This window comes from Lissotriton helveticus, chromosome 3_1 (assembly GCF_964261635.1).
Source record: "Lissotriton helveticus chromosome 3_1, aLisHel1.1, whole genome shotgun sequence".
NCBI classification, from domain to species: domain Eukaryota; kingdom Metazoa; phylum Chordata; class Amphibia; order Caudata; family Salamandridae; genus Lissotriton; species Lissotriton helveticus.
In genome coordinates, this window is record NC_136061.1 from 210833513 (window position 1) to 210853676 (window position 20164).

General features: G+C 50.2%; 1 protein-coding gene across 2 annotated transcripts in view; it reads right to left on the reverse strand.

Annotated features, from left to right (window-relative positions):
* Nucleotides 1–20164, reverse strand: part of LOC144822280 (complement factor B-like) — an 827973-nt gene that overhangs the window by 230182 nt on the left and 577627 nt on the right. For both annotated transcript variants that reach the window (XM_078679607.1, XM_078679606.1), the window contains one exon: nucleotides 11833–11982. In XM_078679607.1, the coding sequence (XP_078535733.1) occupies nucleotides 11833–11982 (150 nt within the window). The remainder of the gene's footprint in view (nucleotides 1–11832; nucleotides 11983–20164) is intronic.

Consider the following 20164-nt stretch of genomic DNA (forward strand, 5'->3'; position numbering starts at 1 on the left):
AAGTCCTGGGGTGAACCTGCCCTAAGGGCCAAGTCCAACACGACCCCCTTACAGCCAAAACGCAGGGTAGAACAATCACCACCGTGATGGACTTCCCTGCTTGGGGCGATAGAACACGGATGCGGGCCCGCAACTGCAGGGACACCCTCCTGTTCTACGCCACGGTGAACCCATGGGATTCCTTCTCAACACACTGTCTGGACCAACTGGGCTACCCCACTGGTACTCCCAAGCTATCCGCGGCCAGGACCAGGCCCTGGGCCACCCAGGTCTCACCGGTCCTTGCCTATTCACAGAGTGGGGGGTAGTAACCCCTGGCACATAGTAGCCATTCTCCACTCTCCCTGTCTGCAAGACAGGACTAGACTGCCACTGGTTCTCCAGCCTAGGGTCTACAACCTCAGGCGGACCAGGAGTCTCAGGGAAGGCTCTCCTCCCCCTACCTCTTCTTCTAGGGTTCCTCCTCCCTCTGCGAGGGGTACCCTTACAACGCCACTCCAACCCAGGGTTTAACCCCTCAAGTTGCACCGGGGTCAGAGGTGGGCTCTCCCACCCTCTGCACCCCCTTCCAGAGGTCTGCCCTCTCCCACCTGGAGAAGTTCCTCTGGAAGAAGAACCGGTCAGGACACTGGTTACAGTCATCCTACCCTTCAGGTCAGGCTGATCCTGAACCTGGCCTTCCAACCTCTGGTCTAAAACCTTTGGTGGAACAATTGCCTGGCACTCCAGGACTTCTGGGGACTTACACTCCATCCCCCTGAGGCTAACAAATGAGACATATGTTGTGTGACTGTCTGTCTGGCGCAGATCTCCCGTCCCCTGTCCACCTGACAGTGCGTGACGATCCCCCAGACCAGAAGTGGCACCACCCGGGTCCCCCCAAGAAGATCTAGCCCAACTGGCTAGTCCCTGGTCCACTGGTGCATCCACTGGGAAACTCATCCCCCAATCACTCCTTACGCTGGACTCCTGTACCCTCCCTACCGGAGCGGTACTGCCAGACTCTAGAACCACAGGAGCTCTGGTTACAGACGCTCCAGGTCCTCTACTCACTGGGAGATCTTCCTCAAATGGACTAACAGGACAGCCTAGGTCCCCAACCTGGTGTTCCCTACAGAAACCATCCAAGTCCTGAGGCAGGGCTTCGGGCGTCTGGGGAACCTCGGTCTCCCCCTCACTCCTGCTCCACTGAGCCAGGCAGTGAGCCCCTACACCCTCCTCGCTATCCTGGGACCTAGCTGGGCTACACTGAGCCTCTTCCACCACGCTGGGCTGGAAGATACCTGAACCACTACTTTTGGAGTCACTCACCAATGACTCTAGAGAACCTCTAGCACTTTCCCAGCGCTCTGCTTCCTCAGCAAGCGCCCAAGGACTAAGGGATTCAGACTTCAACAGGTGCTGGCGCAACTCTGGACAAACAACACTGAGCAACTGCTCTTTGAGAAACATATTCAGTACTCCGTCTCTCTCATCATCTGAGCTAGCCGCCAGCCAATCCCACATTGCATCAGAACAGTCATCCACAAAAACCCCCCAACTCTGGTGAGGCAGTTTTCTACTGCCCCTGAACTTCAACCTTAACTCCTCCTCTTGGGAACAAGGGACCATACGTTGGGCACTGGGTAGGGGACTTCCTGCACTGAAGTCTAAATAGCTGCCACCACTGGACTAAGCCCTCCCTGGGGAGTCCAGACAATTAAAACTGCGCGCAGGGGATAGTCTACCCTCCAGAGCTACTTTGCCTCTGGTGGAGGCCCTCTCAGCCTCCTCTATCCTTTCCTGCGCTAAGACCCTCTCGGTCTCTAGCTGTTGCTTTCTAACACCCAGCTGTGCCATAGCCTGGGCATGCTCCAACCTGAGCTTTTCTAAAGCCAGCTGGTGCTCCCTTTCTCTCCTCCTATCTTCCAGCTCCTCTTGGGACAGGGAAAGGGATGAGGCGCTGCCTCCTACGCTGGACCCAGCAAAGGACTCCCTATCTATGGGGTCTCTACTCTCTACTGGCGTCCAGGTGCTGTCATCTTCTTCCTCCTCTTCTGAATCTTCAGGGCTCCCCACAGACCCACCACCCTCCTGGTGGGAAGCCCGGGCCCTTTCCTCACTGCGCTCAAGATCCCTTTGTACCTTACACCATTGGACCAGGTAGTTCCTAAGTTCGTACTTAGTATCTGACCCATCCACCCCTATGTCTCTCTCTCTACAGAACCCTTCCAACTCCTGCGTATTGTACCAAACTAGATCACTGAGATCAAAGACAAGCTCCATCTTGGCAGGACGTTCTAGAGACAAGATCACACAGGGAACCTAGGGGTCTGAGATAACACAGGAGTACCCAATTCACAAAGGTATCAGCAAGCTCTCTATCCCAGAGAACTCCTACTCACTTGCCTAGTGCCACACACCATTCATCCACACACAACCCTCCCCTCGGACTGGTAAGGCAGTTTCTACCACCCCTGACTTCTCAACCTGACCACACGTGACACAGGTACCAGACTCTGGGCGCAGGGTGGGGGAACAAATGCACTGGACACAATTGCACAATGATACCTTCAGGAGAAGAGAATATGAAACTTCAAAAAAAAACAATCCCCTAAAATGTGGTCATCTCAAATGCAGAGCTTTGTAGTGTGGCCAGTTACTACTGTGGTACAACGCAAACACAAATCCTTATCCTCACCGCTTGCCGCCAATGTTGGAAATGGGATCCCTGGCTGGCCAGGGCTTTCGCCAAAGTCAGTCAGAGACCACCACTCCCAAGTCAGGGCAAGGGAGTTACACGCCAAGATAACCCCTGCTCACCCTCTAGGTAACGTGGCACGAGCAGCAAGGCTAAACTTGGAGGCGATGTAAGTTAAGTATTTGCGCACGCACCCCAGCAACAACACCCAGGACCCACCACAAAGGAAACTCCACACAAGGTTATATAAAAATAGCCTTTGTATTACACCAAAACACATTAGATAAAACACACACTTTACAATGTGCCAGAGGCACGGGCAGAATTTACAGGGGATATGTACAAGACAGGGCCACCTGGACCACTGTCAGGAATCAGAAGTAACACTTTCAGAAATAGCACTTAGAATGTAAAGCACTGTAGCACAAAATATAAAAATAGAGCACACAACCAGTAACTACGGGTAACCAGGACCTCACTAGCACCACCTGTACTAGGGAGAAAACAACCACCTAAGTATCACAATACCTGTAGGGGTGTAAGAACATAACACATGATGCAATGCATAACATACATTCAGAGGTGTAAGGAAGGAAACACATGATGCATCAACAATACATTCAGAGGTGTAAGAACAATTGCGCCAAACTCACAGACGTCACCACCTGTGACTGTCCATAGGCAGGAACACCAGAACTGTCCCAAAGTCAGGGGCCTAAACGTGGCAGTTGCCCACAAAGTGCTGGGCAACTGGTGCAAATGATGGGGCCAACGTGGGAGCCTCTCTAGGCTCTGAACACTGGTGGGGCGAACACGATGTGGGAGCCTCACAGGCTTTGCAGAAGCAAAATTTCCCCCTTGAGCCTCTCTGGGCTCGTAACAAATGACTGGCCCCCTTGGAGCCTCTCAGGGCTCTGTAAGAAATATGGCACTCAGGAGCCTCTCTGGGCTCTCAATCAATCTGGCACCTCGAGCCTCTCAGGGCTCAAAACAACAGGCAATGCCCCTGAGCCTCGCAGGCTCTGAACCAAAGGAAATGCCCCCTAAAGCCTCTGTGGCTCTGAAACAACAATGGGGGCTGTGAGCCTCTCTGGGCTCGCAAAACAAAGAAATGCCGCCTGGATGGGGGGAGTCCCTCTCTGGGGACTCTAAGCAAAAATATGCCCAGTGGAGCCTCGTGGGCTCTGTTTCACAAATTTCCCCCCAAGAGCCTCGCAGGCTCTAAAGAAAAATGCGGCCGTCGTTGGAGCCTTCCAGGCTCAGAACAAATAAATGCCCGGGACCCCACAGGGCCTTTAAAGAACAATGGTGCCCCTTTCGTTGGAGTCCCCCCTCTGGGGACTCAGAATATGCAAATGCCCCCAAGAGCCTCTCTGGGCTCTCAGCTCACGCAATGCGAAGATCGGGCTACGGGGGGCAGGGGGGGGTGGACACCGGCAATGTGTCCCGACGCCCTCCCTCTCTTGCAGATTAACACCACGGGCCCCCACTCACCTGGACCTGTGGCGGGGGCTCCCCTGGCCGGTCCCGTGGTCTGGACCTCTCCTTCGGGCCGGGTGTCCTTCTCCTGCGGCGGGCGGGGCTCTCTCACCTGGGAGAGCCTCGCGGGGGGACCAGGCAGCTTCAGGAGGCTTCTCTTGTGGGCGGCGCGGTCTCCTCTTCAAAGCACCGGAGCCCTGCCTGCACCCTCGGATGACTTCCTCTCCTCGGGCTGCGGGGGCGGGACTTCCGGGCAGGCCGCGCAGCAATTGGCCGGCCTGTAAGCTGCTTCCGGGTCGCCGTGGGCAGAGCGGCGGCCCGGGGGGGAGATTTCACTTCCAAAATCTGTGGCAAATGCCGGGTGGGCACCGGCTCCCTTCAAAAGAATAGATCGAGGTGGGCACTCGATCGGGCGGACAATGCCGAGTGGGCACCGGCCTCAGAAGATAAAGCGCCCCCAGGCGCCAACAGCAAACAAAGCGCTCACAAGCGCTCGGGGGCACAATTACAGCGCTCCCACCGCTAAAGGGACACGAAAGCGCTCCCAGGCGCTCAGAAGGAAAGTACAGCGCTCCCAGGCGCCTTGGAGAACAAATACAGCGCTCCCCAGCGCTGAAGGCAGACAAAAGCGCTCCCCAAGCGCTACACGCCAAAAGCAAGCGCTATTAGGACAATCAACAGCGCTCCCAGGCGCCAGGGGCCAACAAGCCCAGCAAAAGTCCCTCTAGGCAGGCAGGGGGGGGCAAGGCTGGGCCCAGAGCCAGCTCACTGGGTCTCCAGGCAGGGAGACACTCCAAGTGGCGGTCCTCTGGCCCAGCAGCAGCAGCCCCCTCAGGATCCTGGAAGAGAACAAGCTCTGTGGGGACACAGCCCCATTTTTATACATCATTTCCTTTGTCTGTAGGTGCAGGGTGGGGGCAGAACCAGTCGCAGCTGGTTTGTAAGCACCCTTGATGTGCTCAACAGCACACTCTATTCACTGGCAGGGCTAGGGTCGTTAGACACACCACAGGGGGGCGGAGCCAGCATTGTCAGGGGAAAACCCAGCCTCATTCAGGACGCAGGTACACTCCTCCCCAGCCATCAGCATGCTAATCTCCCACTCACCACCGGGCAGACCCATCCAGCCTTCCTGGAGCATGGCATGCCAGCCAGCTCCAGCCAATCACACGCCAGCACCCTCACAGCACACGTACAGCCATGTCTAGGAATGGCACTTCCCCACTAGACACATACATGCCGCATACACCATCTCGCAGCATTCACTCTCACGAGTTCACACATACCAAACTCGAGCCTGTACACCCCACGCATCAGGAACTACCAGGGACACATACATTCCCCATGCTTTCCTATGGGCGGGCAGGCCTAGCTTCAGCACATGCACTCAGAGTGCGCACGCACTTTCCACTGGGACACAGTGAAAGTGCGCAGAATCCCAAAATCACCATCACCAGGTCACCACTTAAAGGCAAAAAGTCTAGGGGTGAACCTGCCCTAAGGGCCAAGTCCAACAGGATGTGTGACACAGTGCACACTAGAAGCGTCACCATTTATGCTCCTTGCAAGTTATGATTTGAAAACAACAATATGATGATGTATCCCCTAGGGACTGTGACCTGGGGACGTACTATTCAACTACTATTGAACACTACTTTTATCTATGTATTTCTCTTACAGGTTGGAAATTTAGGCGCTCTTTGGTCCTTTGACAACTAGGTACCAATGTGACCCATTCACAATCATTTGGTGGTAACAGTGAATACCCCAAAAGTCACGGAATGCCCCCACATAACCCAGATTAATGGCAGGGATTGTCTCCCCCGTTTTGGTCCTGATGAAATGCAATGGATCCCTACTGGATCACAAAGGCGTGAAACATGTCGACCCACATACACACGCAGATTGCTTATTTCTATTACCAGAAGCTCACAATTTACATAAACCTTTGCCTACAGGAACCACGGCATTAAATAAAACATTGAGGTACCCCTCAGGTGGTTTTAATTCACTACTCACACCTTACCCGCACTCACAATCACAGCTTTCTCAAGAAGATCTCCACCACAGAGCCCTCTCGTGGGGCCGGTGGGGTTTTACAGCGTAGACTTCATGGGAAGCAAAGCCCGATGATGAAGCATGACACCCTCATGGGCATGTGAGAGCACCATTTCCTAATAAGGAAGTACCCATTCAATCTCTATACCATTTTTCTAAACTGTGATCCAGCACCATAGGAACAGTCACCCCATTATATTGTTGCCTTTAAAATTACTCACCTTCTCCTAACAATGATTCCCAAGACCTCCAAAGTTGTGCATGTTGAGACTTATACAACCTGATCACAACAATGTATTTGCTGCTCTACACTATACGGTCCGAGTCGATATACCATTATTCTATTCCTAAACATCACCCACCTTTCTTTTCATATGAAAATTTAAAAATCTTAATGCTTCACATTTCAAATTCAAACTCTCAAGATTTCCCTACTACCTATGGTTCTCACCCTTACCATCTATCTCAACAGTTCAGAACTCACCACCACTGGGCACTCAGTAGTAATTTCTGACCAAAGAACTGGTAACCCCGAAAAGTAAACATCATATTCAGAAAGGCATCAACAAATGTTAGTAAATAAATATTATTCTCTTAATAATTGATTGTGCCATTCACCTGCAAAATACAGGCGTCAGATCTAAACTTCTAGCATGGGTCATTGGTCAGTCTTATGAGTTGTATTTCTGCAAATCAGATCCAAACAACGTCTTAGGTTAAATGCAGAACTCAGGCTTTTATCCTGCTTTGACCCAAATAGATGTGGTTGATAGACATTGCAGGAGTGGTTTCTAAGTAGGTCTTTTAATCCTATTTTGCTATTGGCATAGTTTTAGACATTACTCGCATTACTCGCTAACAATATACTGCATATTGTGTTGGGAGACTGATTAGTGGAGCTGTGTTCAATGCTCCAGGGGCATTCTTTTTAATTCACTTCCTGCTCGGAGGTTAGTGGTCCAGATCTCTTGCTCACGCTGGTCGCTACCGCGTATGCCCAGGATTTAAGGAGGCAGATGATGCGGCCGCGCCTAAGCAAGCCCGTCCGCGCCTGTCCGTGCCCAGACCACGGCCAGCGCCAGCCATTGTGCCCGTGGGGACCCAGCATCAAGAATTGTTTGGTCCAAGGAGCAGCTATACGCTGTTTCCGCCTCCAGTGCCCGGGTACATGCTTGGACTTTAGTTTGGAGGAGGGAAATGGGGTGAGTTCTTACCAGTCCCACTGTAGATCCTGTACCTTCAGGCTTGCGAAAGACGGTAAACACAATGATTTGTCAGGCGTTGAGCCTACTGTAGCATCTAAACCTCCCTCAAAGCCCACCATCAAGGCATGCCTTGTCAACCGTAGATCTCTTCCAATGTATGCGAACGATATCTGGCTTACCTTAAAGACGAATGCCTGGAACATGTTGTTTCCAACTGAAACTTGGTTGCGAGATAGCTCCAACCTGCATATAGCACTTGCTATACCAGCAGGATATAGAATTTCTAAGGTGAACCGAGGTGGAAATAGAATAGGAGGTGGCCTCTCTGTAATTTTAAGAGAGGATTGGGAGATCACATATAAGAGAATTGAAAATATAGGGCAAATTGAGGCTTTGTCCTTCTGCATTAATCTCTCTAAAGCCTCAATGGCTGGACTGGTGGTCTATAGACCTCCTAATGCTCCAGCTGCCCATTTGTTGAAGCTCTATGACGTTATTGCTGATCTGTAACTCAAAAATACCAACTTTACAGTCCTAGGGAATTTTAATGTTCATATTGACAATGTTAAATGCCCCTTAGCTGTCCAGCTACCTGATACCCTAAAGGGCTTAACCTGACTCAGAAGGTAGGGTCACCTACTCATGTGGCTGACCATATGCTCGATTTACTTTTTACCAATGATCATACTTTACAGATAGAGGACCCGTTACCTATAACGTGGTCTGATCATTGGTGGATTCCTTTTCATCTATTATGGGTCTCCTGTAATAATCAGACTAGTCCTTCCTTGGAGGTTAGGAGAAACAGAATTGATGGATCATGAGCCAGTATGCATCAACTCTTAACTGTTGGGTCACTTCAGCTCTTGATAAAATTGCCTCGATGATTGGTTTATAGAGGATCTCCGTATGAAGAAGAGCCTATGTAAGAGGCTGGGGCGTGCCTGGTGAAAACACTATGAGCCTGCGGGCAAGTGTGCGTTCAAAGTAGCGCAAAGGAAATATCATTGTCTAAAGCGCAAGACCATTAGGAACTTTGTCACCAATCAGATTAAAACCTATGACAACTCTGTGAAAGAAAGTTTTAATATAGTTCAGGGTTTCATTAAACCGCATGCTCTGAAGAGTACTATTCCTCCAGCAGCTACTCTCTGTGGAAAGTTAGCTACTTTCTTCCAGACTAAAATCCAGGATATTTACTCTTCCTTCTCACCCTTGGGACCACTAAATATACCTACTCAGATAACATGTGGGACAAGTATGTGGTCGGTCTTTCGCCCCTTCGGTTTAGAAGCATCTCTGGGGGAACTTAATAAAATAAAATCAGGCTCCCCAGCAGACTCGTGCCCGGCCAGATTTTTTAAGCCACTAGCCTTCTGGCTTAACCCTGCTCTGAATGTTATTTGGAACTCCTCGCTTGGGATGGGGATTTACCCCACTAGCTGGTAAAATGCATTTGTTCAGCCAATTCTTAAGAAGGAAGATGCAGATCCAACAGAGCCCAAAAATATTAGGCCTATCTCCCTCCTTTCTCTCCTGGCTAAAATTCTAGAAAAGGAAGTCCAGAAACAACTTGTGGACTTCCTAGAGTTGAATTGTCATCGGCACAAATCCCAGTCTGGATTTAGATCCGGGTACAGCACGGAAACTGCTTTGCTGGAAGTTGCAGAGTCCATCCGTGAAACCTTAGCCCAAGGGAACTGTGCGATGCTGGTGCTGCTGGACTTATCCGCAGCTTTTGATATGGTGTCATACAGGATTCTCCTAAACAGACTGAAATGTCTTGGGGTGACGGGTACGGTTTGTGCATGATTTTGCTCATTTTTAGAAAGATGCACTCAGCAGGTGACCCTCCATCTTCATGTTTCCACCACCAGCCCCTTGTGAATGGGGTCCCGCAGGGCTCAGCCTTAGGTCCAACGCTTTTTAATGTGTATCTCACCCCCCTTGCGGCAAATATTGAGCAATATGGGGTGAAGGTCGTCCCATATTCCGATGATACACAACTGGTGTTCTCCTTCAGAGGTCACAGCGATACGGCCTTTGTCAACTTTAAGCAGTGTCTTCTGAATATCTCGTCATGGATGATGGAAAGCTGCTTAAAATTGAACACAGAGAAGACGGAGGTCTTGTTTTTCAACCAACATACCACTCCACGGCCAGAGTTCTGGTGGCCGGCTGAGTTAAATCCACCCCCTCTTCCTGTTGCTTTTGCTAGGAATTTGGGCTTCAAGTTTGATGCACAGCTGACTGACAAAGTGCAAATCGCCCACGTCTCCGCGTAATGCTTTTGGAAGTTGAAAGTTCTCAATCAATCAATCAATCCATTTGTAAAGCGCGCTACATACTCGTGAGGGTCTCAAGGCGCTGGGGGTGCCGGGGGAGGATGGGGGGGGGCTGCTACTGATCGAAAAGCCAGGTCTTGAGAAGTCTTCTGAAGGCTAGCAGGTCCCGGGTCTGTCGTAGGCCGGTAGGGAGAGTGTTCCAGGTCTTGGCGGAGAGGTAGGAAAAGGATCCGCTGCCAGCGGTGGTTTTCCGGAAGCGTGGAACTGTGGTGAGGGCGAGGTTGGCCGAGTGGAGGCTGCGGGTGGCGGTGTAGGAGTCGGTTGTTGAGGTATGCTGGTCCGGCGTTGTGTAGGGCCTTGTGTGCGTGGATAAGGAGTTTGAAGGTGATCCTGTTGTTGACAGGGAGCCAATGCAGGCCTCTCAGGTGGGGTGTGATGTGGCTGCGTCGGGGGACGTCGAGGATCAGTCGTGCCGAGGCGTTCTGGATGTGTTGCAGCCGTCTCAGGAGCTTGGTTGTAGTTCCTGCGTAGAGGGCGTTCCCGTAGTCCAGTCTGCTGGGGACGAGGGCCTGGGTGACGGTTTTTCTTGTGTCGGAGGGGATCCATTTGAAGATCCTGCGGAGCATTCGGAGGGTGTGGAAGCAGGAAGCGGAGACGGCGTTGACCTGCTTGGTCATGGAGAGGGTGGAGTTGAGGATGACCCCCAAGTTGCGTGCGTGGTCGGTGGGTTCTGGGGCTGAGGGGGTGGGGCCGAGGATCAGGACCTCCGTCTTGTCTGAGTTCAGCTTCAGCCTGCTGTCTTTCATCCATTCGGCAACGGCCTTCATTCCTCTGTGGAGGTTGGCTTTGGTGGTGTGGGGGTCTTCGATGAGGTATTTGATCAGCTGGGTGTCGTCGGCGTAGGAGATGATGTTGAGGCTGTGTTGTCGTGCGACGTGGGCGAGTGGTGCCATGTAGATATTGAACAGCGTCGGGCTGAGGGATGATCCCTGTGGAACACGGCAGATGGTCTTGGTGGTCTTGGAGCGGAAGGTTGGGAGGTGGACGCTCTGAGTTCTGACGGAGAGGAAGGATATGGTCCAGGCCAAGGTTTCTCTTGGATTCCGGCGGCATGGAGGCGTGCTGTTAGGGTGCGGTGGCAGACCGTGTCGAAGGCTGCCGATAGGTCCAGAAGGATGAGGGCGGCTGTTTCTCCCCTAAGTAGCATCTTCCATTACCTGCCTATGGACTGTAGGAAGACCGTGGTGCATGCATTGGTCACTTCCCAACTTGACTATTTGAATAGCCTCTTTCTGAAGCTTCCTGAGTATTTCCTCAGAAGGCTGCAGATTATTCAAAATGTGGCGGCTAGGTTTGCTCGGAATGTGCCAATGTGTCACCACATATCACCCCATCTGCTCAGTCTACACTGGCTGCCCGCGATAAAAAGAATTGAATATAAAGCACTCACTTTGGCCCATAGAGCAATGAATGACACTGGTCCCGAGTATTTGAGGCATAGACTTAAAAAATATAGTAAGAACATAGTTCTCAGATCGAATGACCAGAAACTTCTGGTCATTCCGCAATTTGCGAAGGCCAGGATAGGCGGCCGGGCCTTTGCGGTCAAAACTGCGACACTCTGAAACTCTATGCCTGAACATTTGAGGAAGATCAATTTCGGAATCCAGGTTTAAGAAAGCCTTAAAGACATGACTCTTTGTACTTCCTTAAAGCTCCCTATTCCCCAACTAGGTCTTCTGCACTACTACTGCCGGGACACCTTCGTTGGAGGTAGCCGTGCACTCTACAAGCTATGATAATAATAAAAAGATGGATCCCCCCCAAACAGCAGTCTTGAGGAGGTTTTTGGTGTCTATACAAAAGAGCAATCATGGAGGCCAATGTTGACTCCTCAATGTGACTGCTTTAGAGAACAGTGAAACATCCTTCATGATGGAAGCCTTGGATGAAGGGGAAACCCAGAGTCTCTAAATTGGCAGCATCCATTTGTGTGAGACATCCAGCATAAAGGCTATGGAATGGGAGGATCCAGCAGAAGAAGAAAGACCACCTATAAAAAGCAATTATGAGATGGGACTTCCTACTCATGTCACTGGCAGAGATTGCGTTATAAAACCATCACCTTTGAGTGGTGTGCTGTAGACCTTGTCCAAATCATCATAGTTGGGGAAGTAGAATGTGTATTGCCGACCTTCTTCCTCAGTGTCCTTTAATACCACCAGGCTTTCCAGAGATTTCTTTTGAATTGCCCCAATGCCAATGGCAATGATATCTGCAAGGCGAAAAAGTAATTAATGTGAGTGTGCTTGCACTAGAGTGCCAAAAGTGTTACATTTGCTCAGAATAACTACACAGTAGCATGCTAAATCTGTATTATAAGTATATGATTTATACATTATAGGTAAGGCTTCCAGTTCACTATATTATCTTAGGATAATGCTGTAGTGTTCCAACTAGACAATAATACTACTGCAAACTCTGTAGCAAGCAAAATTGATGCAAACCTATTTTAGTGTGCAAAACTTGAATGAGGGCAATACAATACAGCCTATGCGGTAGCAGAGCACACATTCTTTTTGGGTTCTGCAACTCAGTTCTCAAAAGTACTGGACAGGTTGCTGTATTAGGTATGGCAGGTAATGTGGTCGCCCAAAGATGCCCTTCCACATCCACGGTATGGGTGAAACGACTGCTGTTGTGCTGGGTCGATAAGGAAAGGGCAAGGGATCTGGCAGTGCCCCTTTTGTTGCGAAAGTGCTCAAGTACCATGTCGGCAGAGCGCGGAGTAATGCACAAGTTACTCACCTTTGGTAATGCCTTTTCTGGTAGAGACTATTTAACAGCAGATTCCTCACCCGATCCCGAAAATCATGAGTAGTACCTCTGCGTGCCAGTAGGTGGCATCGTTCTGCTCTGCATTGGCGGTGTCCATGTCAGAAGTTAAGTTGCAGTGCCCACATTGGCGACACCAAGGTGTGCTGACATCAGTTCATTTTGTGACTAATTCAAAACCAAAAATGCAGAGCCACGTAAAAAAACAATGTTGTTATCATTACTAGTGTGCAGTGTCTAATGGGATCTTGTGGGCAAAGAATGCAGTTCGCATAGCGAGGAGGATGGGAGAGTCAGTGAGGGATCTGTACTTTGATAGAGTCTCTACTAGATAAGCCGTTACTAAAGGTAAGAAACTTGTTCTTCTGATAGAGACTTTTAACTGCAGCTTCCTCACCCTAGAAACGATTCCTCGGCAACACCTCCCTAAAGGCGGGTCTGAAAACTGTCTTCAACCATAAAGTCCTGGGGGACTGAATGAGTGAAATTACCATATCCACGGACCTGGATGTCCAAGCATAAGCCTTTGTGAACATGTGGAGGGACACCCACGTGGCAGCTTGGCAGATGTACAGGACCGGTACCCCACCTGCTAAATGCATTAGTGGTGGCCTAGGTAGAGTGGGCCCGCAAGCCCTTGGGAGGGTGCTTCTTTAGCAAGGCATAGCAACTTTTTATGCAGAGTACAATCCATCGACAGATTATCCATTTCTGCATGGCCTTGTTCTTCTTTGCTCAGGTGAACGCAATTAAGAGTTGGTTATCCATCCGATGGTTATTAGTATGATCATTGTAGAAGGCGAGAGCTCACTTATGGTCCAAGTTATGGAGTCTCAAGGGTGAGGCGAAGCAGGCAGAGGAATACTTTTGGCTGACATGGAAGGGAGTGACCACCTTCATAAGGAAAGAGCTATGTGTCCGGAGGACTATTTTGTCAGGGGAGTAGTTGGTAAATGGCGGGTGGGCTGACAAAGCCTGGAGGTCACTAACTCTCCTTGACAACGTTATGGGCACCAGGAGAACTAATGGTTAAGAGCTGCAGAGTGCAGCTATGTAGGGTCTCAAAGGAAGAACACATTAGGTAAGTGAGGACCAAATTATTTTCCAAATGTTGCAAATATTACAACAAACAAACCACAACTTGTGAATTAAACAGGGTGAGTTGAATAAACACCAAACCACAAACGTATCCCAATGACAGGTGTAGACAGTCTCAGTGAAATGATGCATGGCAGCCAAGATGACATCACAGACCATAGAGGGAGATCAAAATCTGTCAACTGTTGCCGCTCAATCTCCTGGCATGAAGGTGGACAGTGCGCAGGTTTGGGTGCAGAGCCCTACCCTGTCCTGCGTCAGGAGATCCTCCAGAGAAGGCAGCCTGACCAGAGGAGCAATGCTCATATTCAGGAGGTCTGGATACCACACTCTCCTTGCCCAATCTGAAGCCACTAGGATGGCTTGGGCCCGGTCGTTCTGACATTCTTGAAAACATGGGGCAGTAGCGGTACCGGCGGAAAGGTACACAGGAGTCCCAAGTTCCACTTGTGGCAGGAGGCATCTGCGAGCGAGAGCCAATGGAACTGCTAACATTGCACATTCTCCGCGGTTGCAAACAGATTGAATCAAGGCTCTTCTTACTCTCAGAAGAGCCCATGCACCACCTCCGGATGTAGTCACCATTTGTGATATGCAAGGCATCGATGCTGCATTTGTCTGGTCTGGAGTTCTGGGAACCAGTCAAATGTTGCATGACCAGGGAGATGCCCTGTCACTCCAGTCAAGATCCTCCTGGCACAGGGTCTATGATCCCACCCGCCATGTTTGATGCAATACCACATGGCAGTGGCATTGTCCGTGAACACCTGAACCAGCCTCCCCATGATGGATGGAAGGAATGCCTTCAATTCCAAATGAATATTCCTCAGCTTCAACAAATGTATTTGGAGCTGAGACTTCGCCAGAGTCCTCTGATCTTCACCTCTCCCAGGTGGGCGCTCCAACCCAGAAGGGACGCATCGGTCACCATATCTTTTCTGGGTGGGGTAGGGAGAGGCACTGTATCCACAATGGCTCCAACGAAAGGGAGCGACTTCGGAGTCAGGTGTGACTTCAGCATCTTCATACTGAAGTGCAAATGTTTGGCTGTAGTCAGGGGGTGGGTGTTGACTGCTCGGGGTGAGCCTGCATTCAATAGTCAGTCATCGAGGTAGGAAACTGGAACCAAAGATCTCTGAAGATGTGCTGTATCCACTGCCATCACTTTCATGAGTCCCTGGAGGGGCAATGGTAGGACAAAAGGGGAGTACAGCAAACTGGAAAGGCTTGTAGCCTACTGTGAACTGCAGGTAATGCACGTGAGCTGGCATGATTGGAATGTGGAACTAAGTGTCTTGCAGGTCCAATGCTACCATCCAGCCTACAGCATAGAGGGCAGACAGGCGATGAGCCAACGTGAGCATCTTAAATTTCTCTCTCGGTAGAAAGGCATTGAGAGGGCACTGATCTAGGACAGAGCAGAGACCTCCGTCTTCTTTTGGCACCAGAAAGTAGCGGGAAGAACAACCACGCTTCATGTCCGGTGCAAAACCCTCTTGGTGGCTCGTTTCGCCAAAGGAGCCTGCACTTCCTAACAGAGCAGGGTAAGATAGTCCTCTGTCAGCCAGTCATGGGATAGTGGCAGTGGCTGAGATGTGCCCACAAATAGTTGTAAGTACCCCTTTTGCATGAAATGAAGCACCCACTTGTTGGAGGTGATCGCAAACCATTGTGGCAGGGGGTGCGTGATTCTGTCTTCAATGGGAAAGGCCAAGTGATCTGGCAGTGACCCTGCTCTTGTGAAAGCACTCACGCCCTACGTCGGCCTGGTCACCAAAAAGGTGGGAGCTATTGTTGGGCATGTTGATCATTGGTGACTGGATATCCCCCGAGGACCCAGTGGACCGTAACCATGCGTGTCACCGCAGTAGCACCGTAGAAGCCTTAGCGCTACCCAGGGAGTCTGTGGTGACGAGTTCACACCAGATGGCAAACTTCATCACAAACTGCTGTCCACCAAAGCTTGGCTGAGGATGGCCCGGCCCTCCTCAGGCAGCATGGAAATCAGCTGTGCAACTGTGTCCGTGTATGGGAATATCGGCCCAAGTGCCATGCAGTGATCACCAACCACACGGCAAGGCTGATGGAAGAAAATATGCGCAGTCCAAAGGTACTCAGCCTCTTGGATTCCCTATCCAATGGCGTGGTAGAGAACAGGCTCTGGTTGACCTTTGAAGTTGACGCCTGCACCAACAGGCTCACAGCGTAGGGGTGCTGGGATGGGAATACTTGGTCTCCCTGGGAGGGAAGATATTGATAGGCAATCGTTCGATACACAGGATCCCCTGTACAAGATTTTGCCCAGGTCCCCGAGAGTACTTCAGTGAGGGCTTTATTAAAGGGGAGAAGGGGCTCAGGTGAGCCCACTCCAGGTAGAAGCACCTCTATCAAGTCATTGCTCTTGACCTCTACAGCAGGCAGCTAGAGTTTGAGCACCGCTGCCGCCCTGCACATCACTGTGGCAAAAGATGCACTTTCCTTCAATGCCTGGCCCAAAGTGAAAAGCATGCCAGAGTCGGAGGAGCTAGACAAGTCACTGGTGTAATCCAGCTCCTCATACCAGTTTATTTCCCTCAGGGTCCTCCTCTAGGGCACCATACACCCCCTCCTCATCTTGCCCTTTAGAGAGGTGGGGCATGTCAATGTGCAGAAAGTCAGGGCTAAGGTAAGGCCTGGAAGGAGCTGGCATCAATATTGAGCAGCGTCAGGGCATCACTTGGTCGGCACCGAGATTATGATTGGCTTGTCGTCAAACAGTGGTACCGGGGAAGTCTTTGGATGGAAATACATCCAGAGTCTGATCAAGAAACCTGTTTTAAGGTATTTAAACTTAGTGAGATCTGTTGCCACGTATTTTAGTGAAATGTGGGGGATGAGTCATTAGCTGATTGGCTGATGACTGTAAAAGGCAGGCATGTTGTTTTTAGGTACACTTTGCCTGTGTTCTGCGTTATTCCTTCCGATGTAGAGAAGTATTAGGTACAACTATGAAGAGGCTCAAATAGCGTCCCCATCAAAAAAGAAGGAACCCCCTACCAGGAAGTCCAGTTGAGGGAACGGTAGGAAAAAGATTGGTCAGCCTTTGAGAAAACACTTGACAACAGGAAGACTGATAGCAGACAAGGTCGCTAAATAACCCTTCACACTGCCAATGGCACATTCCCTCTGAGCAAGAGAAAGTACAAAATGCATTACTTGAGAAATTCTGGCCTGCAGGGAATCCACACAACTGTCTACACACCGTGCAACAATGTTGCACCATCTGCCTTAATAAGTAAACTTAGTGGAACTGCGATGTGCAGACAAGATGACATTTACCACCTCTGGTGCCAGCTGAAAGGAGCTCAGGTGTCCCAGATTAATTGTCAAGCATGTAGGTGGTGGCTTTGTAGATTGAGGCACAGATCCCTTCCCTCCAGAGTGAAAGAGAAGGTTCGGCCTTAGTGGAAGGTGAAGGGTTGGACAAGTGGAGAAGCACAGAAAATCAGCATACCAAACTCTTTTTGGCCAGTCTGCGGCACAGAGAATAGCTTGGGCCGGGTCTTGACGAAAACGCATAATGCTGCTGAAAGTTCCACCTCAACTGAAACACGTCCTCAAGGCTTCCCTCAATGGATACTGAAAGGTGAAGAATTGCTGGCACTGAGCATTTTCTGAAGAGGTAAATATGTCCACCTGAGAAATGCCCAACTGGGCATTGATGTCCTAGATGACATCTGGGAGAAGTCACCACTCGAGATCGGAAAGATAACACAGGCTGTTGATTTTGACATTCAGAGACCCCCACTAGGTGACTCCTGTGGCAGTATGCTCAAGACCACAGTCTCAACGCTTTCAGGAAAAGGAGTGGAGACTTTACTCCCCAATGTTTGGTCACATGCAACATTGCAGTTGTGTTGTCCATCACGTTCTGCATGGACCGACCCTCGATGGAGGGGAGGAATGCCTTAAGCGCCAGCCATATCTCCCACAGTTCCAACAGGTTGATATGAGCACCTGCGGTATACAACCTTTACCACGCATTTTTTACCATGCAATACCATTACAACGCTGTCATTACAACGCAAACCATTACAACGCATTGCGCTGGGGGGCGCTCTAGGATAGGGAATAAGTTTAATTTTCTATCCAACACCTTCCCTAGTGTCCACGGGGACTGGAGTTGGAATAGAAAATTATACTTACCACTATCCAGTACCTCTAAGTGCTATGCGTTGTAAAGGTATGCGTGGTAAAAACCGCGTTGTAAAGGTATGCATGGTAAAAGTATGCGTTGTAACGTCATACATCCGGACCTGCTCCTCTGAAGAACAGAGACTTTGGATCTCAAATTCCTTCAGATGAGCACTCCACCCTTAGGTGGAGGCATCCTTCACTACCGTAGTCATGGTCGAAGTGGGAGTGAAGGCCATCCCTAAAGTCAGGTTCTTCTCGTTTCCCCAACAATCCACTTCCATCACTGTGTTGGGGGAGACCACGGTGGAGTCTGACAGGTCTCCCACAGGGCCCTCATGTGCCAATGTGCGTGCATGACTAGAAGGACATACGAAGCAGGCAGACCTAGGAATCATAGGACTCTCAGAAGTAGAACTCTTGCGCCTGGCTGAAAAGATGGAACATCTCTTGAATGTCCGTTATTCTCTGTGATGGAGGGAAGACACAGAGAGGGTGGTGTCCAGTACTGACCCTATGACCTTGAGTCGTTGGAAGGCCATCGGTAAGACTTTCTTAGTCCTCCAGACGTTTGGACTCTCTGTCAGCAGGAACTGTAGGGAAAGCATTGCCAGATTGGGTACTCCAACAGGAAGCTTGGATGACCAGACTCTCAGGAGGAAGATGTGTTGACAAGAAAGCAGGATAACCTGCAGCAGAACAATAATGGAAGGCAACCAGCCTATTGACTGCCAACGTAGATGAGGATTTCTCCCATGCTGCCATAACAGGATCCAGCAGAGCCTCATTGAAGGTGAGAAGTGTTTCTGAGGAGGCTGATGAAGGAATAAAAACTTCTGTAAGGACTCTAGTTTCTGTTTCAGTAGGTGACAACTGTACGTCTAACATCTATGCAGCCTTCAAGTTGACTTTGTGCAAGGGTAAAACCTCCAGCGCTGGCTCCAGTACGGAGGTTCATAGCTAACTCAGGCGATGTACCAAACCCACTGGCTGAAGACAGGCCTTAGAATCCAATGGGATTTTGATCCGGTTCACCTACAGGAAAGTACTCCACTGGATCAGAGACTCTTACAAAAATGTAGTTAAAACGTTGTATCTGGGGCAGGAAGGGGCAGCAGCAATGGTGAAGTTAGTGGTGCTGTCCATGGCATTGGCTATGGCACAGAGAAGCAGAGCGCAGGATCAAAGCAATATGGTGCAGACATTGCCTTCAATGGAACAGCGCTGCATGGCCATGGTGGAAAGGGGATAAAGAGTGGCAGATTCAGTAGGTCCACTGTGCCCAAAGGTGTGCTGTACTGCACAGATGCCTTCGTGAAAATCATGTACATTGTGTTGAGAAAGGCTGCCGTGATGCTCCTGGTGCTGGGAACTTGGGGAGAGCAGGGGCCAGAGGCTGAGAAGGTGGAGGTCTAAGCAGAACTGGGTCTAAGGGAGGAGGAGGGCTACATAGAGGATGCTCTAGAGGTATGTTGACCAACTCCAGTTCTGAGGACAAAGGTCCTGTTGGTGAAGGAGAACAACAGGGTGACTCCTGTATTTCTCTTCTTGCCAGTGGATGGAGATGGAGAGAGGGACAGTGTTGTTGCAGGGATTCCACGGAGTCACAGAACTATGCTTGGGATCATAGAACCTTAGTAGGCTGGGACTGAGTCATCCCACCACCTGAGTACCCATGAGCCTGGGACCTACTAGCTATAGTGTCTCACTTGCCCTCCTACTCACTCACAGAGGAACAAGTGATTAGACACCCCAGAACAAAACACTCCCAACCATCTCAGGAATCGCAGTTGAAGGACACACCCTTTTGTTCTCACACTCATACTAGTCCACAATAAGATCTGAGCAAGACTTGAGAAAAGTTGAAAATTTCTATTTTAACTATCATGCTCTAGTATGATGTATACGTACCACAATAAGCAGGGGCGGCTGGTGACATTTGAAAGTGGAGGGCGTAAACTAATTTGCATATTGCACCGCAGCGATCGAGCGCAGCCCGAACCACCTTGCATCCATCCATACATCATTCATGCATCCACCCATCTATCCACCCACCCACCCTGCATCCATACATCATTCATTCATGCATCCACCCATCCATCCATCATGCATCCCTTCATCATGCATGCATGCATCCATACATCATTCATTCACCCACCCATCCATCCACCCATCCATCCATCATGCATCCACCCATCATGCATGCATCCATCCATACATCATTCATGCATCCATCCATCCACCCATCCATCATGCATCCACCCATCATGCATGCATCCACCCATACATCCATACATCATTCATGCATCCACCCATCCATCCACCCACCCACCCTGCATCCATACATCATT